This window comes from Convolutriloba macropyga, chromosome 11 (assembly GCF_964194025.1).
Source record: "Convolutriloba macropyga chromosome 11, txConMacr16.3, whole genome shotgun sequence".
NCBI classification, from domain to species: domain Eukaryota; kingdom Metazoa; phylum Xenacoelomorpha; order Acoela; family Convolutidae; genus Convolutriloba; species Convolutriloba macropyga.
In genome coordinates this window covers 33980085-33996599 of record NC_134478.1, presented here as the reverse complement: position 1 = coordinate 33996599, position 16515 = coordinate 33980085, and the positions used below count along the sequence as shown (strand labels likewise).

The 16515-nt window shown below is 34.8% G+C and overlaps 6 protein-coding genes across 6 annotated transcripts in view; 4 read left to right on the top strand and 2 right to left on the bottom strand.

Moving 5' to 3' along the window:
* LOC142349906 (uncharacterized) overlaps positions 1-16515 on the top strand; it is a 419533-nt gene that overhangs the window by 70924 nt on the left and 332094 nt on the right. The window lies entirely within an intron of this gene.
* The window catches only part of LOC142349904 (uncharacterized), a 412979-nt gene that overhangs the window by 72049 nt on the left and 324415 nt on the right, over positions 1-16515 (top strand). The window lies entirely within an intron of this gene.
* The window catches only part of LOC142349900 (endoplasmic reticulum-Golgi intermediate compartment protein 3-like), a 393083-nt gene that overhangs the window by 72046 nt on the left and 304522 nt on the right, over positions 1-16515 (top strand). The window lies entirely within an intron of this gene.
* Positions 1-16515, bottom strand: part of LOC142349901 (endoplasmic reticulum-Golgi intermediate compartment protein 3-like) — a 448624-nt gene that overhangs the window by 213578 nt on the left and 218531 nt on the right. The gene's annotated exons all lie outside the window — the stretch shown is intronic.
* The window catches only part of LOC142349903 (uncharacterized), a 471688-nt gene that overhangs the window by 236650 nt on the left and 218523 nt on the right, over positions 1-16515 (bottom strand). The window lies entirely within an intron of this gene.
* LOC142349613 (paired box protein Pax-6-like) lies at positions 60-14950 on the top strand. Its single transcript, XM_075401296.1, has 5 exons — positions 60-1025; positions 12107-12272; positions 12408-12561; positions 12898-13492; positions 13759-14950. Exons 1-5 carry the CDS (start codon positions 1004-1006, stop codon positions 14736-14738), a joined length of 1917 nt encoding a protein of 638 aa, XP_075257411.1. The 5' UTR covers positions 60-1003; the 3' UTR covers positions 14739-14950.

The window sequence follows — 16515 nt, the reverse complement described above, 5'->3', positions numbered from 1 at the left end:
AGCAGGGGGTAATATGAAGACGGGTAAATATAATAGCTAGTTGAGCAAACTGTGAAGAAGTCATTGGCGGAAGATTAGTTCTGTCACGAAAGATCAATTCTTTCCAAATATAATTCTTTTCCATCTACAGATTCTTTTCGCTCTTTTATCTTTGCTTCAAAAGATTCTTTCCAAAATCATTCACGCAAAATACTTGAAAAGCAATTTTTCGAACGTGACATTCAAATTTATTCCTTAATAACGATTGTCGATTTTCGTTACTCCAAAAGACTTCAGTGACATAGAAACGGACAAAAATTGAGTTGGAAATCAGAAATGTATCTTTGAAATTCGATTGCTGACAATTAATATCGGTTAATAAATTGTATTAGTTACACTTTCAGAAATACAAAACCCATACCAGACGAAACGGTGATTGCACTGTATAATTATATTGCACTCGGCTGGGCAATAGTTGAATATATACGTATAGTTATCCACAGCTGGAAAAACAAACCCATTTCCTTTAGAAATTTCAACCCACAGTTTTTGGGTTATTTTGTCATACTTTTCCATTGGAAATTACTAGACCTGAAGAGTTGTTACTTGTTCACACACTTATACGTCAGTCACTGGAGTCTTTTTCCATCTTTTAGTCTAGACCAGAACAAACAAACCAAAAAAGACCATAAGGGAATCAACTGAGAAAAAAAAGAGGCAAAATTAATTAACCAACGTTAATTTGAGAATCATTCTTTGCCTAAATTATCAGCTTACTCAATTGAACAATTGGATTCAAAAATATTTCATCTTGGGAGTAAAATTCGATTAGGTCATTTCCATACTTTTTCAAACTTTTTGGAGAAACTTACAAACGTATCAAAAAAGAGAAACATCCAGGTTTCGGAAATTTTACTAGTCTCAGCAATTTGCAGAACCCGATATTAAACTGATTCGTTTACACATTTACAGCTTCATTAAAAATTACATTTTCGAGAAGGATACCTTTTAGAAGAGCAGCTGCATGCATACCATGCCTCATAAAGGTAAATATTACTATCGGTTTGATGAACTGTAACTCTATCAGATTAGACTCAATAACATTCATACGTTATAGAAAAATTAGCGCAAAGCAGAGTGAAAAGTTCCAAATTTTACCAAAAATAAACATTTCAACAAGAAGTTTTCAACAATTTTAGCGTGCATTTAAGTTCTAATTATCAAAACTCGGTGCTAAGATTCATTTTTGAGTGACAAACGTCGTAAGTCAAATAAGTTCTGGCAGATTTCTGTATCACAATAAAGTTCTATATGATTTTGTACTATTTCGGACTTCAAATATCAATGATTTTCACATTTTTACCAATATTTAATTCTGTTTCTTTTACAGATTTTCTTTAAACAGTATTTGGTCTCAGCTAAATATGAAAGCACTTTGAAACACTCGAAATTCCGAAGATCTGTTTTCAAGTAGCATACACAAAAACTCTTCAGTATAAAGAAAACGAAATCAATTCTGTTCCTACTTTCATACAGTAGAAATAAAATAGGAACCGAAAGCGGAAGGTTTTCTACAAACTATGAGAAATAATTATTTGTTTAGATAGCAATTAAATATTACTAAGAAAACTATTCCATTAAACTTAATTGTAGCGATGCCATAATTGAGTGATTTACGACACTAAACGGGATATGTACATCCTTGTAGCAAAAATACTTCTCTTAAAAGAATTCAATTCAATTAGTGTTTATAAAAAAGTATTATTCCAAGAAATTATATTTGAAATGAGCAGTTATGAGGCGCACTTCTATGCTTGGCGTTTAATTCTCAACATATATCAAGAATAAATTTGAACCTTTTTGTTTTTTGCACTTTCCTCAAGTAATATTTTTTTTAGCTTCGCATCATTGCCAGAAGTTCAGAAAACATACTTGATCACGGTGTGGCTTCCATCTTAGATTAACCGCAAAAAAACCCTCCTCAACAATTTCAAATTAACTCCTCAACTGAGGGATCTACTAGGACAGTTGGCTGGCCTACCGAAACAAGTGTTTTGTGAAATAAACTGAAAAAAATGAGATCACAATGATTGTTCCATTGTGAAAGTTATTTACATCATTATGTTTAATTAAAACATTTGCAAGAGTCAAAGGTGCTGAAAAATCTCTCCATATACTCACGAAGACAATAACACAGAAAATAAAGCCCAAATGGGCGTTTAAAGCCATTCAACATCATCCGGGCTTTACGCTGCTTCATAGAAATTGTACGCTAGTCAGTTTTAAATAAATATAAAAAGCAACGTCTTTTTTCAATTGAAACCATCTTTGTAGCACAAAAAGCAATGAAATACAGCACGTTTTAAAAAGAGACGAATAGAAATTTAAAATATCTATCAGTTTGCGACTCAAATGACTGCTTTCGCCAATTTGTTTTGTTTCAGATTGGAACCAAGAAGTTTTAAAGAATATTATTCATATCATATCCTTTAATGCCTTAAAAAGCTGAACAAATTCCAGGTTAATTTTTTGGGAAAATTTGACAAGCACCTAAAACAAACTGATTGGATTAAAAGGAACATGATATACACAAAAAATAACTTAAGATATCATAGCTTGTAATTAATTACTTTATCATTTCAAGTATTTATCACTTCGAACATTGAGCTCCCAAAATACAGCAACCCTTCCTTGTTTTTCCTCACATTAATTATTTCCGTTATTTTTCGAAAGAAACAACCTCCAAAAGTTTTCCCCGACAACGACCCTCCTGTTATTGTCTTCGTGAGTCTACGGAGAAATTTATTGGCATTTTTGAATCTTGTGAATGTTTTGAACAGTGTAAAAAGAAGGTAATTTTTATTCATAAAACTAGTTTGAAAATGTGGTTCCACACTGTCTCTGATCACTCAAAAAAACAGGGAAACTTTTGATATTTTTGAAAAAATTTTGAATCTTGCAGCGATGCATCAAAAATCAAGATTCCTTGCGGCTTCCGGGGTAAACCCAGAAGACTTGTAGAAATTACGCGCCAAAACAACCGACTGCAGTTAAATAATATTGTCAGACCAGTATAATAACTAGTAAACTAGTTAATATTATACCGTGTAAGAGGACATGACGCCTCTTTCTCCTGTCTGCTACAAAATGCCTTTCAATTTTATACATTTTGTCCTATTTTTTAAAATCTTTTCATTAATCAATTTTTTTTAAATGCAATCACTCCGGCCCCCTTCGATCTAGTCCAACACCTTCAACACAAACCCACGTTGGAGTCTGCCTCGATTTCCAACATTCCCAATTTATTTGCTGGGACTAATTGTTCCGACCCCTCGTGAGGGGGGGGGGGGGGGGAGGAACTATATACTCAAATGGGTTTTTTTTGTTCAGACAATTTTGGCCGATCGATATATTCATCGTAGAGAGTACAGTCTGATATCATTAGAAAGCTTGTCCAGCGTAGAATATGGAATTAAACAAATTTTTTTGATTTTCGTTTTTTACAGGGAGTTAACGAAGTTTAAACTTTTGAGAAAATAGGGTGAACTCCGTTGATTTTATTCACATTTTCCGGGATTTTCGACTGAAATTTCGCTAATTTTGCAAAAATTTATTAGTTTTTTTAATAACGTGATGTTGATTTTTGTTTTAAAAGACAAAAAATTATTGACGGCTATCTTTATTTAATTTTCGTCAGAAATTCTGGCTAAAAATCTCAAAATTCAGACTTTTTCATCAATTACAGCACGAAATAAGTTTCTTTAGTCGACTTTGATTAAATTTGCAGGAAGTACACAGCCAAACACCACCTACACAATCTTTATAGACTCAAATGGGGGCTATCTTTACTTCAATTTCCGTTGCGAGTGCTCTACAATTAAAATTTTGCCGTTGTTTGCTAATTTTACTCCTTGATTAGCAAAAACTCAGCATTAATTTATGATTTTTTAACTAACAAAAAATCTATATGCATAACATTTAAAAAATAAAGTGTTCTTAATGGACGAACAGTATTAGCAGAGCTAGTTTTTGACAAATCTTGGACTGTTACAATCCAAAAATAAATCAGATTGTAATCAGTCGGTCTTTTTTCTAAAAAAATTGATCTCTTTATATATTAATTGAAAAACAGAACATTTAAATTCAAAGCTCACTAGTGATAAATCCAATTCGCTTCCTGATTAGCTCAAAAATTTGGCATCTAGTTTATTAATAGAAAAATTACGGTCGTTTTGACTTTGAAAACTATTTGATTATTAAATAAATAATGGTTTATTGAACTTTGCCTCCATTTTTCTCTTAATTCGGTCATTTTGCAGCTTAGTGTAGGCAATGGAAGAATGCTTCTTTTTTCTATTGAGCTCAAATTCAATCTTTATTGTGGTTTTGCACCTTAAGTTATGGTTTTCTGGCATTGATACTACTAGATTTCAAATTTTTTTTTAGGTAATTGCCCATTTTTCACGTTTTCTAGTATTGTCACATTACCAGGTTATTGACAGTTCACATATTATATTGTTGGCGTTCAAAATAAAACAGGATCGTTAATATTAAAATCATTAAGGATATAGACTCTGGTTTTAACGGCTTCGACAATACTTTCTCGAAGAGTTTTATTGATTTTTTTAATTTTGTCTTTAACTGTCGTTTTTTGTCTTTCTATTCGTATGAAATTTCCTGCACAATGACCTGGTTTCATTGGGTTTTTCCTGGAAGAAAAGATGAGCCGATATTCCAATGTTAGTCGGTAGCTGAAGGCTTTCATGACATTGAAAACAATTACTTTCCAAAAAAAAACTTATGACAAAATTATTGTTAAAAAAAGTTGTCAAAGGAATTGGTCTCACAAAATTTATTGTTTTTGAAAAATTCATTATGACTTTACTGGCTTCGACAAGGGTTTTTCACAAAAAAGTAAATAATTTTTGATTTTTGTCATATTTTACGTTCTTTTGGTAGATGCAAGATTTTTTCTGGATAAATGCAGGTCTCAAAGGCTTCTTCTGGATGCATAAACGAACCTATATAATTATTTAATTCGTAATCAATGGCTTTCATGTCTTTGGAAGTAATCTTTTTTAGAAAAAAAAAACAAGTATTATTTATTTTTGCCTCTCTCTTTTTTGTTTACTTGTTACCTGGTTTCATTAATGAGAAGTCAAATAATACGTTATCAGTGTTCAGAGATGGTGAAATCGAACATATTTTGAGGGCCAAAGTATGGCTCTTCGGCTTAGAAAGCGTTTTCTGGCAAAATTAACTGATTTTTTGTTTGTTGTCTATTTGTTGTTCTCTTTGTAAGCGCATAAAAATTGAATACCCTCAGTTCTTATTTCCCATCTTCAAAAACACTGGTAATCGTAAACATATGGGATATTATAGTTGATTTCTAATGGTTTTCATTACTTTGTGAATAATTGCTTTTAAAAAAATTAAGCGAATTTTTCAAACTTACTTTTTCTGTTCTTTATTGTCTAATTGTTACCAAGCCGCATTATGGACTGGTCCCATATCTTTTCTGGTTCATTGCAATTTATTTTGTTTAATTTCAAATTTATATGACGCTTTTTTGACTTTGTTATTAATTTTTGTTTTTTGAGCCGGAGAAAAATTTTTTGATGTAATTAGCTAATGTTTGTTGTTGTTTGATTTTGCTGTTCGTCTTGACTCGCTTTCTTAAAATTGGCAACTTTCATGAGTCTAAGGCATCAGTTTTTACTCCACTGAGGTATTTGCTTTGGAGGCTATCTTTTCGTTCATACGCCATTTTTTTGAAAAATACTTGAATTTTTGGGGTTTTCTATATGTTCGTCATTTGGTAGACAAATATGCCAAAATTGTAGATGAGCGGGATCGGAACCTTATGTGCGAACGCACATTACCGAGCCTCCTTGTTTATTTACCTTTGTTTACATAAAGGATGTCTGATGACATGCAAAATGTGACCCAGATAACTTAAAATTTGCTTATATTACGAGATATGTAATGCAATGAAATCTATTTGAATAGTTCTTCGTCCTTAAATAAAATTTAAATGGATTTCTTCATTTCCATGCTCATTTCATTATCTTCTTTTCTGACTGAAGGCTGCTATATAACTTTTTTTCAAAAGAGCGTATCTAGGCTTTTTCTCCCTGAATTGTCTGTTTTCAGAATTTTGATTGTTCTGAATAGTTATTTCGAAGGATTGATAACTATTCTAAACAGGAAAACTACAGAATTCATACTAAAATTGGTCATAGTTATTTCAAAAAGGATTAAATTTTATGTCGATTTTCTGTCTGAGCAGGGAAAAAAGACTTGATTATAATTTGGTCATAGTAAAAAACAGACTGAGAAATACTATGATTCAGCACTGATTTACTATGTTACAATGATGCGGGTTAATTATTGATTTTGACAGATTACGTTATGTTCATGTTTAGATATAATTATATATTTAGTTTTTACTGATACAACTGTAAAGAAAATGTTTTAAATCTGCGAAAATAGAATGAAAGCCAACGTTTTTCAAAGACCATTCTTTCTGTTTTTTTTTTAATTATTGTTGAAAACAAAGTCTTTTTCATAGAACTATCTTTTTCTGTAATACTTTTGGACGTTTTGGATGCTAACATTGTAAACAATAATTTTTCATCATCTGAGATCTTTTTTAGTTTTAATCATTTTTAGTTTAATCAGCCATGTTAACTGAAGGTTTACTGTTTTGGTAGACGCAGTATTACCATAAAATATAATTGATAGTGAAATTGATGATCCATCATAGTCTATTTTTTTGTTATAATCTAAATTTTCTGCCAACATGCCTTTTCGTATAGTTATGTAAGGGCTTTCTGTAATAACTTTTTGTCTGAAACCAAATATTGCTGTACACTACTGGCCTGATGCATGCCAGTTTAAGTGTTTAAAAACATAATCATAGACGGTCACAGTTTACTCAGGGGGGGGGGGGGGTGGGAGCATAATTCTGATAAGAGAGAAGCCAATTTCTTAAATTTTTTTGCAAAAATTTCAGAAGTCCACAGTTTTGTTCGGCTTTGTTTTGTAGACATCACTTTGGATATGAAACAGTTGCAGTTGGGCTTGCTAATAGACATAAAATGACATTCTATGGCAGACAGCTATGTTGCTGTTAGCTGAATTGAGCATGAGATAATGTGTCTGCCCTGGGCGGCTGTTGTTTAACTAGTTATAACTAACTAGTTAGCACATCTAGCTATAACTAGTGAATTAGTTAGTAATGGCCGGCAGTTGTGTGACTTCAGTAACAAAAGAGGGAATGGCATTTTCCCATTTGGAATAGCCAGCCCGCATGTCAATTAGCCCAGACTCGCAATCCTGAAAAAAAACAGAAACAAAAATATGGATACGCACACTTGAACACAAAGATAAATAGATTTCGCAAAAGCTGCACGAAGTTGGTCTAAACGTTTTCTAAATATCAATTTTGATTTATATAAACATCATTTTCCATTTTCATCAGAAAGTTATAATTTGACCAAACTTTGCAAAAGTTATGTCGAAATTAGCAAGCTGCATTTTAATACCAACTCTTGGTATTTTATTTCTCAATGATAGACATTTTTTTTAAAAAAAATAATTTTATGGTACCATTATAGTATTTAACTCCAGTCACAATTCCATACAATATTACAGCAGCAACTGGTTTTGTAACAAGAAAATTTGTTTTTATTAGCAGCTGGTTTCAGTTTACAAGTTTGAAATAATATTTTCATTCTAATTGTTCGTGGTAGTCTCAAATGTCCTGTAGTCTTCTCAAATGCCCTAAAAGTGATTTCAATTTTTTTCAATTTCAAAAATTCAGAACCAATTTTTTTTTCATAACCAATTTTTCCATTTCTCGACATATAATCACACAGAAAACTCTGGATTAAAATATTAGAAACAGAAAATTAGAGTTTCGAGGCAATTTCCATTTTCATCAAAACTGACGAAAAAAAGCTCATTGAAGAATTCTCTTTTGGAGATAAGTGAACCATAAAAGTGGTTTTATAGTTCGGGAGACTTTTTATTGAAACCGCTCTCAACTTTATTAACTTCTTTTCTGCTCAAAGTTTCGCATTTAATCAGTTGGAGCAGTATGCCTTATCAGAGATACCCCGACATACACTTACATACATATACATTACAATAAATATTTCTACGAGTGAGTGTGGGGAGGGGATGGGGGGTCGGATGTGTATGAGTGTGTGTATGTGTGTGAGTGTGTATATGATAATGATATAGAGGGGTGAGGGGAGCGAAATAAAAGCAGTTATTATTTATGTATGCGGCTAGTTATTACGCTCAATAATCATAAACGTTATCAATTAGACAGAGGGCAACAGGTCGTAAAGGAGACAGATTAGCCCCCCTCTTCCATTCCCGCCACAATCCAAACTTCCCTCAACTTAATCGACATCATCATCAACATCACCCCACCTCATCCTATGCTCAGTACCTAACACTCATCAATATTTCATAGATTTTGCACATATTCTTTTTTTTTCAATCTATTTCAGCTTTGGTTAGTCAATACAATTTTAGTCATCAAATCGCGATAAGCACGTTTTTTGAAAACGAAAAAATTCCTAGGAAAAAAACCCCTGATGCCAGTTGACAATAAATATTTACAAACGAGCCAAAACATTCCTTTCCGCTATCACGTCCCCAGAACAAACAATCAACAACAAAAGAAAGCAAAATTATTACACTAAAGTGTTAAGAGAACCTTTAAAAATTTTCGGCCTGTAGTAGATCATTGTGGATGATGAGGAGCAAACTTCTTGCGTACAGAAACTAATTACCTGTTTAACAAAATACTCTAGTAGCAGTTGTTTGATGTTTCAAAAGTTAAAAAAGCACACACTCGATGAAAATCAGTATTGGCCCGAACTCCAGTTATTAAGAGAACTTTTAACAAATGCAGCTTACTGTTCGTATCAAACTTACATTTTTGTAGTTGCAGGGCAGAAAAACTGTTAGAATTTCGATTCAAACAAAAGCCTTAAACAGTTAAAAATATCAGACAGTTTAACTTACCAGTATTATCAGACTAAGGCACGAAGAGTTTAGTTCGAATCACGAAGAGCAAGATTTAAGTCACGAAATTGTTATAAATGAATTTTTAAGAAACGGTGCTAATAATCAATATTTGGTTCAAATTGATGAATCTAGGTAAATATTAAAAGAGTGCAATTATCTGATGTCAAATCTGCCCAGTATGTATTTAATGATCATGATATCACCGGAAAAGAGAACGAGTTCTTAGAAAAGTGCAAATGCATACTATTTACGGTATCCCCTGCGAATGATTTCTGGGGGAATTGTGGAAGCAAACAATATTTGGTAACCGTAACTAACCCCGCTATAAATCATGGTAAAATGATTAGAATTGTATCTTAACTTTTTCGCACTGATAATGGATATAAATACAGCTGATTTTTGAGACCTTTTTCTTTTCTATATTCAAATCGCCATCTATTATTCAGATCTCTACTGTAGTTTTCTAAATTCTTCTGAAAAATATCGTTATATTATTCCCTCATTTTTGAGAAGTTAATTCATTTTACTTAATTCAAAACGTTTTTCAATCCGCCCGCGACAGTCCATAACTCAACAAAAAGTTTTTTTCATGGAGACAATTTGTTAGCTTAAGAGCTTGAGATACATCTTGCTAAACCAAATCACTCGATCGAACGCCAGATTTTGTTAAAGAAGAGGACACCTAAAAAAATAGATAGCATTATAAAATGAAGAGACCTGTTGGTCATAAAATTTTTCTTGCTCCAAATCAAATGCTCTCAAAAAGTCACTGCTGTCATAAAGTTTGTGCATCTGCTAATCAGCATTTCTTCAACCTAATTTACGAAGAACAAATTGTGACGCTCTATTCTTAAGCTGCAAAATTTCAGCTATCACAAATTCGTGATCTAAAAAAATTTTCTCGGAATTTGTAGAACAGATAGTGCACATTATAATGCAGAAGAAATAATCGAGCAATGAGGTTAGTTTTTGAATAACCAACTTTTCGCCGTCGCATACCGTTTTTTGAGAAGCATAAATTTGTTTTTTTGCGGTTTTATTGCTCTCAGAATAAAATCAAAGTTCATAGCATAACTGATATTTAGTATTTAATAAATTACTGAAGTCATGATTAGCTTTATACGTCTGATTGCAATTTGACTATTCATGTGTTTTTAAATTCATCATTATAATAGATGAAGCGCAATTAATTATTAACCACAAAAAACATAAAGCACGAATGCAGTTAAGTTTCTTAAGCTATTAAATTACAACTGCCCTGTAAATTCTTTGGTTTATTGTTTTTTTTTTCAGGTTAATCAGTTTTCCAAAAATATCTTTGAAAACGGGGTTTTTTAAGAGAAAGATTATAAAAAATTAAAGGCACAGTTTTGAGCATTAAATTGAAACTATTTAACGGAATTATACAAACGTAATGATTGATTTGTAACCCCTACGCTGTTAAATTTAGATCACATCATGTACTGTGAAAGATCTAGATTTTACGCACTCTGTATAAACCCGGAAAAGGCAGATTGGGTTGCATACTTTCCACGCGAGTAGCAGGGACCTATCCAGGATTTTGGTCGGGTAACTTTGCCGGAAGTGGGGTTTAAATTGCCCCCTTCTCCATCTTGAAGTCGGGGAATGAAAAGATGTGAAAAGGGGGGTTGAGGTTATGGTACATATGGAAGATAATCTTGGATAGGGGAAGATTGTGGAATAACTGCCGAAGGGGATGAGGGGAGGGGGGAGGTGGGGTTGGTGATAGGAGGAGGGGTGGTGGGGTTGTATTGTATCCATTTCAGAAGTGGGTTTCCAGCTAATTTCCCTCATTACTTCCACCCTAATCACTCGAAAGAGATCCAATTACCCTTTTAGACACACTCAAATACACTCTATTTCTTAATCTCACTCAATAGCTCAACCGTACATGTGTAAGATGTCATATACCTACACGCATATACACATAGAGATGCTAATCAATAACGTGCACTGACATATATAGTATGAACACTATCAATTTCAATCTAATCATTAAAGTAACACACTAAATTTTAGTAAATTGACGGAAAATCTCTGATCATTATCATGAATCATTAATCATGAATCATTAACATCATCATTTGTCGCAAAAAATTCATCGCAAGAATACCTATGATTTTAACTCATTTTTTGTTCATCTTCTTGTCATTTTTTTCAATTTGAGAATTGGAAACAAAAAATTGTTCGTGCTATATCTTTGCAGCTCACTTCTTTCGAGAGAATATGCAATGTATTGCGTTGAAATATGTCGTAGATTTAAAAAAAAACGGCGTAATTGTAATTCACTCTTATGAGCGCCCATAGGATAGCCTAATTATGGGCCTTATTATTTAGCAGTGAAAAAGTAATCTAGATCTATGCTCAATATATCTCACTTTGAGATTATTCTGCTCAATATTCCCTATTAGCATACGTCACGGCATCGCCTCAACAAAATAAGCCTCCAAATCTCTCTGCCTTAAAATTGTGACCTATGCTATGTTCATACCGCTCATTCCATTAATTTATTGAACATTAAAGCTGTGATCAGATAATAGGGAAAAATACTGACTCGAGTTGTTCAATTTATGGAAAGGCATAAAGTATAAAATCTTTAATTGATGAAAAAATTAACATGTTAATAAATGAAAAGAAATTGTGATTAATTAAATTGCGGCTATTAAATGAAATAAAAATTATGATTATCAAACTACTTGTAGTTTCTTACATATACAAAAAAGAATAAAAATGCAACTTTTGTATGCTCAAATTTTGTATAGCATAAAGAACGCACACAGAAAGTACTTCATGCAAAACGAATGCACACAAAAATTTTCAAACAAATGAAATTCTTAAAAAATTTAACGGAATTTAAACATTTCCTTCCAAACCTATTAAAAGTTTTCAAGTCTTAAATTGAATTCCTCTAATAAATTTTTCCCCGAAATTTTAATCAACAATTAAACGCCTTGGTATTATTTGAGGCAGACAATTTTTTTAACACAATTGTATTCAGAATAAATTGATAAGTTTTCATACATAAATTAATATGTGGGTGATTGTTGTGTTGTTTTGTTAGGTCACAGCGGTGTAAACCAGCTGGGAGGGGTGTATGTGAATGGGAGGCCACTGCCAGAGAGCACCAGGAGCAAGATAGTGGAGTTGGCACACAGTGGAGCCAGACCATGCGACATTTCCAGACTGCTCCAGGTCTCAAACGGATGTGTGTCCAAAATACTCGGAAGGTAACGTCAATGACATTTATGATAAAGTTCTCGATCTCCGGGCTTATTACGTGCAGTTTCAGCTAATATACTTTTACAAATAGGTTTTACGTTTTAGCTTTTTGGATCATTGAGATAGTTTGTTTGTATCTGTAGGTACTACGAGACGGGTACGATCAAGCCGAAGGCGATAGGGGGCAGTAAGCCCAGAGTGGCGACGAGTGAAGTGGTGAGCAAGATAGCAGACTACAAGACAGAATGTGCTTCCATTTTTGCATGGGAGATCAGAGACAGACTCCTCCAGGACAATGTTAGTACAACCAGAATCAATACTTCAAGAGGGGGGGGGGGGTGTTCAGGTTGTGGATCTCCAGGTCTTACTGATCACTGACTAAAGGGGTGTAATAAGTGGATAGAGGCACACTTTGAGAATTTGCTCTTCCTCCTTCCATAGTTTTCCTTTTCATTGTGATCACAATTTTGGTAATAATTTAACAGATAATGCGCGCAATTTTGTAAAAATTTTTAATACCATGCGATATAGTAACATTTTCTTAAAAAAAAACTGAGCTCAAAGATTGAATTAGCAAAAATTACGCCAAACGGAGTTGATCGACATAGATCAAAATTTACTTGGAATTTTCAGGTGTGCAAAGAGGACACGGTTCCCAGTGTCTCGTCAATCAACCGCGTGCTGAGGAATCTCTCAAGTGGAGACAACAAGAGTGGAGGACACTCGGGTGCCACATCACCCGGAAGTCAATCAGCCCAACCAACATCTGTGAACCACTCCAATGGAAACCAAGAAGATGCGGATTCCACATCGTCATACAAAATCATGGCCCATTATGGATCTGGCAGACCTAGTGGCAACCAGGGACACTCCCCGTTGTCCAATGCACCCTGGGGTACAGCTGGGGGTCCTGGAAACCTCAAAGGGGTTCCGGGTTCTGCATCTACTGGCATGACTTCACCATCTGCGTTTTACTCGTACAATATTTCACCTGGATCCCAGTACATCGCAATCGCAGCAGCCGCTGCTCATGTGGCAGTTCAAGGAGGGTTTCCCGGTAGTCATGACAAAGGAAGTGATTTGAGAGTCAAAGATGACCTCTGTGATCCGGATAGAAGCGGAGTTCTCGCAATGGCTGCGTCTGAGGAAGCTAGAATGCAGCTAAAAAGGAAGCTACAACGCAACAGGACATCGTTCACGCCAGAGCAAATTGAAGCTTTAGAAAAACGTATGTGTACTTTTTATGTTAGACGCTTGGCTTACAATAAACAAATCAATCAAAAGTTAGTATTTGTAATAGTTTGAGACACAAAAGTGCAAAAAATTAAGTCTCAAAGCTACATTTATCTTTTTATATTGACATTTATTTCAACGTTGTTTTTTAGAATTTTATCGTTGAGTTGTCATTCACTTCTGATATTTTGAATGTTGCTTTCATTTCCAAATTCAACTCGATCCGTGGATAGACCCCAAACAAATAATATTCCTGTTTAGAGTTTGAAGTGACCCACTATCCCGACGTATTTGCACGAGAACGCCTCGCATCCAAAATCAGTCTCCCGGAAGCCAGAATCCAGGTCTGGTTTTCAAACCGGAGAGCAAAATGGCGCAGAGAGGAAAAACTGCGAAGTCAAAAACAGTTGCAACACAATCCGGCTGCTCATCCACATTCGCACCCTCATTCGGGTAACCCACATTCACATCCACATGCTCTGGCTCTGGCCCACTCTACCACCCCACCTGGCGCCCAACAATTGGTAGACTGTGTGGGTGCACAAATGGGCATGGCAACGCCTGGAGCGGTTGGGGGAGGTATCGGCGCAAATAAGTTGCCATACGGAGGTGCAACTCATTCTTTGGGTTTCTCGGCAGCCGCCGGTTTCAACCATCAATTCCAAGTTCTAGCTAACAACTTTTACTCGACGCTACCTGCTGCCGCGGCGGCTGCTGCTTACGCCACCCCATTTTATGGTGGATACCACTGCAACCCGCCAGGAACCGGAACTGCGGGAATGGGTTTTGAGCACCCCGCAGCGTCGGCTACCCGCAACATGTACGGACATCCATCGAGCGCCGCGTTCATTGGGAACCTTGCAAATGGTCTTTGCCCATCATCGGTATCTCCCGGAAGCGCTGCAATGGTATCCAACTTGAACCCGGCATCAGCAGTAAACAACATTGCCGGATCCAACGTGAATACTTCAGATCTTGCAATTCAGGACATAACTGGTGGGGGTGGTTCCCGATCCCCACCTTGCTCATCGCCGACTACAGCGACGGCTTCCTTCTACGACTCCTATTTTGCTATGACGTCAGCTTCCTCGGCTTCAGTGGCTGCCAACAGATGTGGTCTGTCCGCAACTGGTGCTGCGATTGGAGCGACGGGAGAAGTTGGCGGTTCTGGTACCCTTCAACAACCCCATCCCCCGACAGCCGACCTCATAGCTATAAACCAACACATGCGATCACTTTGATCTATTAATAAGTGAACTCTGTTTTTGAACTGATGATCACTTTCAAGCTTCTTTTCGCGCTGAAGTCCATTCTGACTTTTCACCAAATTTTCAAATCTTTTACCGATGCTGTGAACTCAGTGACTTATCAAGTTGAAAAATGATTCTACAAATTTATATTTAAGAAAGATTTTTTGATATCTAAAAATTAAATATGTAAAAAGGCATTCGTAATCCGAAAAGTATTATAACTAGATATAGCGCTATCAGTTGAATTTTAAAAAGTCTAATGATGTTCATGTTTTAATAAACGGTGTAGTGTAAGAAGGCGAACAAAAATTGAGTATTTAGAAGAACAGGGGGCCAGAAATCACATTTGCTCCCAGTCCGAAAAAGTTTGATTACAAAACCTTTCGTTTCAGTCCCAGTCTAGAAATTTGTTGCCTCGATGTCCAACTGGTGTTTTTCAAGGAGATTTCGATCCAACATGAGCAATTTATACCCAACTGGTAATAAACCTTGCTTAGTGAGGATACCTAAGTAATGCGAATCAGTTAGGTTCCATTTTTCATAGATCCAACTGACACCGACTTCAAATATTTTTGTAGGCGTTGTGTTTTCAACTTGTTTGATCTTCAAATGCTTAAGCCACGGACAATCTAAGAGAAAACGTAGTTTCTAACCGCAACAAATTAACATCGAGAATTAACATCTTTTATTCTAGAAGTCGGACAATAGGTAGAAAAAGTCACATTTGCTAATTTTAGTAATTCTTTGGCCTTTCGTGTGCAACAGAGACAAGACTTCATCACTTATTCTCATAAAACGAAACTGTTATTCACGATGAACAACTAAACGCTAACTTTGGACAAAGGAGACAATTTCCTTTTGTGCCCGATTAGTGGGTGCATATTATTTGCACACCCCTCCAACGCACGTGTCATATTTTTACATAATAATTTACTATGTAACGATATCTGCTCTGTAACTGAGGGATGCATAACATACTGGGGGCACAAACGGATCCAAGATATGTCACTTGTATTAGTGGATATAGTATACATGGTCCAATATTTTGAACAATCATTTAGCTTGAAACATTATTGCCAAAATTTAAGTAGTAAGTACTCGTTACCCAATTCAACAACTTAATTGTTCTAGCGAGCCGTGATTTAAATAGTTCCAAACTTCTACATGATTGCATAATCCATAACAAAGCGACTCTGCAATGTGCGGTCGCACATAAGGTTCCTACCCCGCTCATCCACAATTTTGGCTTGATTGTCTACCAAAGGAGGAACATAGAAAATCCCAAAAATTCAAGTATTTTAAAAAAAATTGGTGTATCAACGAAAAGAAAGTCTCCAATGCAAATAACTGTGGTGGAGTAAAAATGGCGCATTAGAGTGATGAGATGTGCAAATATTAAGAAAGCGAGTCAAGACGAACAGCAGAATCAAACAACAACAACAACAAAAATTAATTTCATCAAAAACTTCATGTCCGTTTTAAAAAACAAAAACTTAATAACAAAGTCAAAATAGCGTCAGATAAAACAGATACTAAACAAAATAACTTGTAATTCACCAGGAAAAACAATGGATTAGTAAATAAAAAGACTTGGTAACAATTAGACAATAAAGAGCAAAAACAGTAAAGTTGAAAAAATGGTTTGTTTTTTTTTAAACAATAAATTTCGAAGTAAAAAATTCGTTAGAAATCAACTAAAATATCCCATATGTGTACGATTACCAAAGCTTCTATAGAAGCAAATAAGAACTGCCTGTATTCAATTTTT

Coding starts and splice junctions, on each gene's coding strand:
- LOC142349613 (XM_075401296.1), top strand. CDS start 1,004: ATGCATACCATGCCTCATAAAG. Junction 12,273..12,407: donor GTGTCCAAAATACTCGGAAG/GTAACGTCAATG, acceptor TTGTATCTGTAG/GTACTACGAGACGGGTACGA. Junction 13,493..13,758: donor AATTGAAGCTTTAGAAAAAC/GTATGTGTACTT, acceptor ATTCCTGTTTAG/AGTTTGAAGTGACCCACTAT.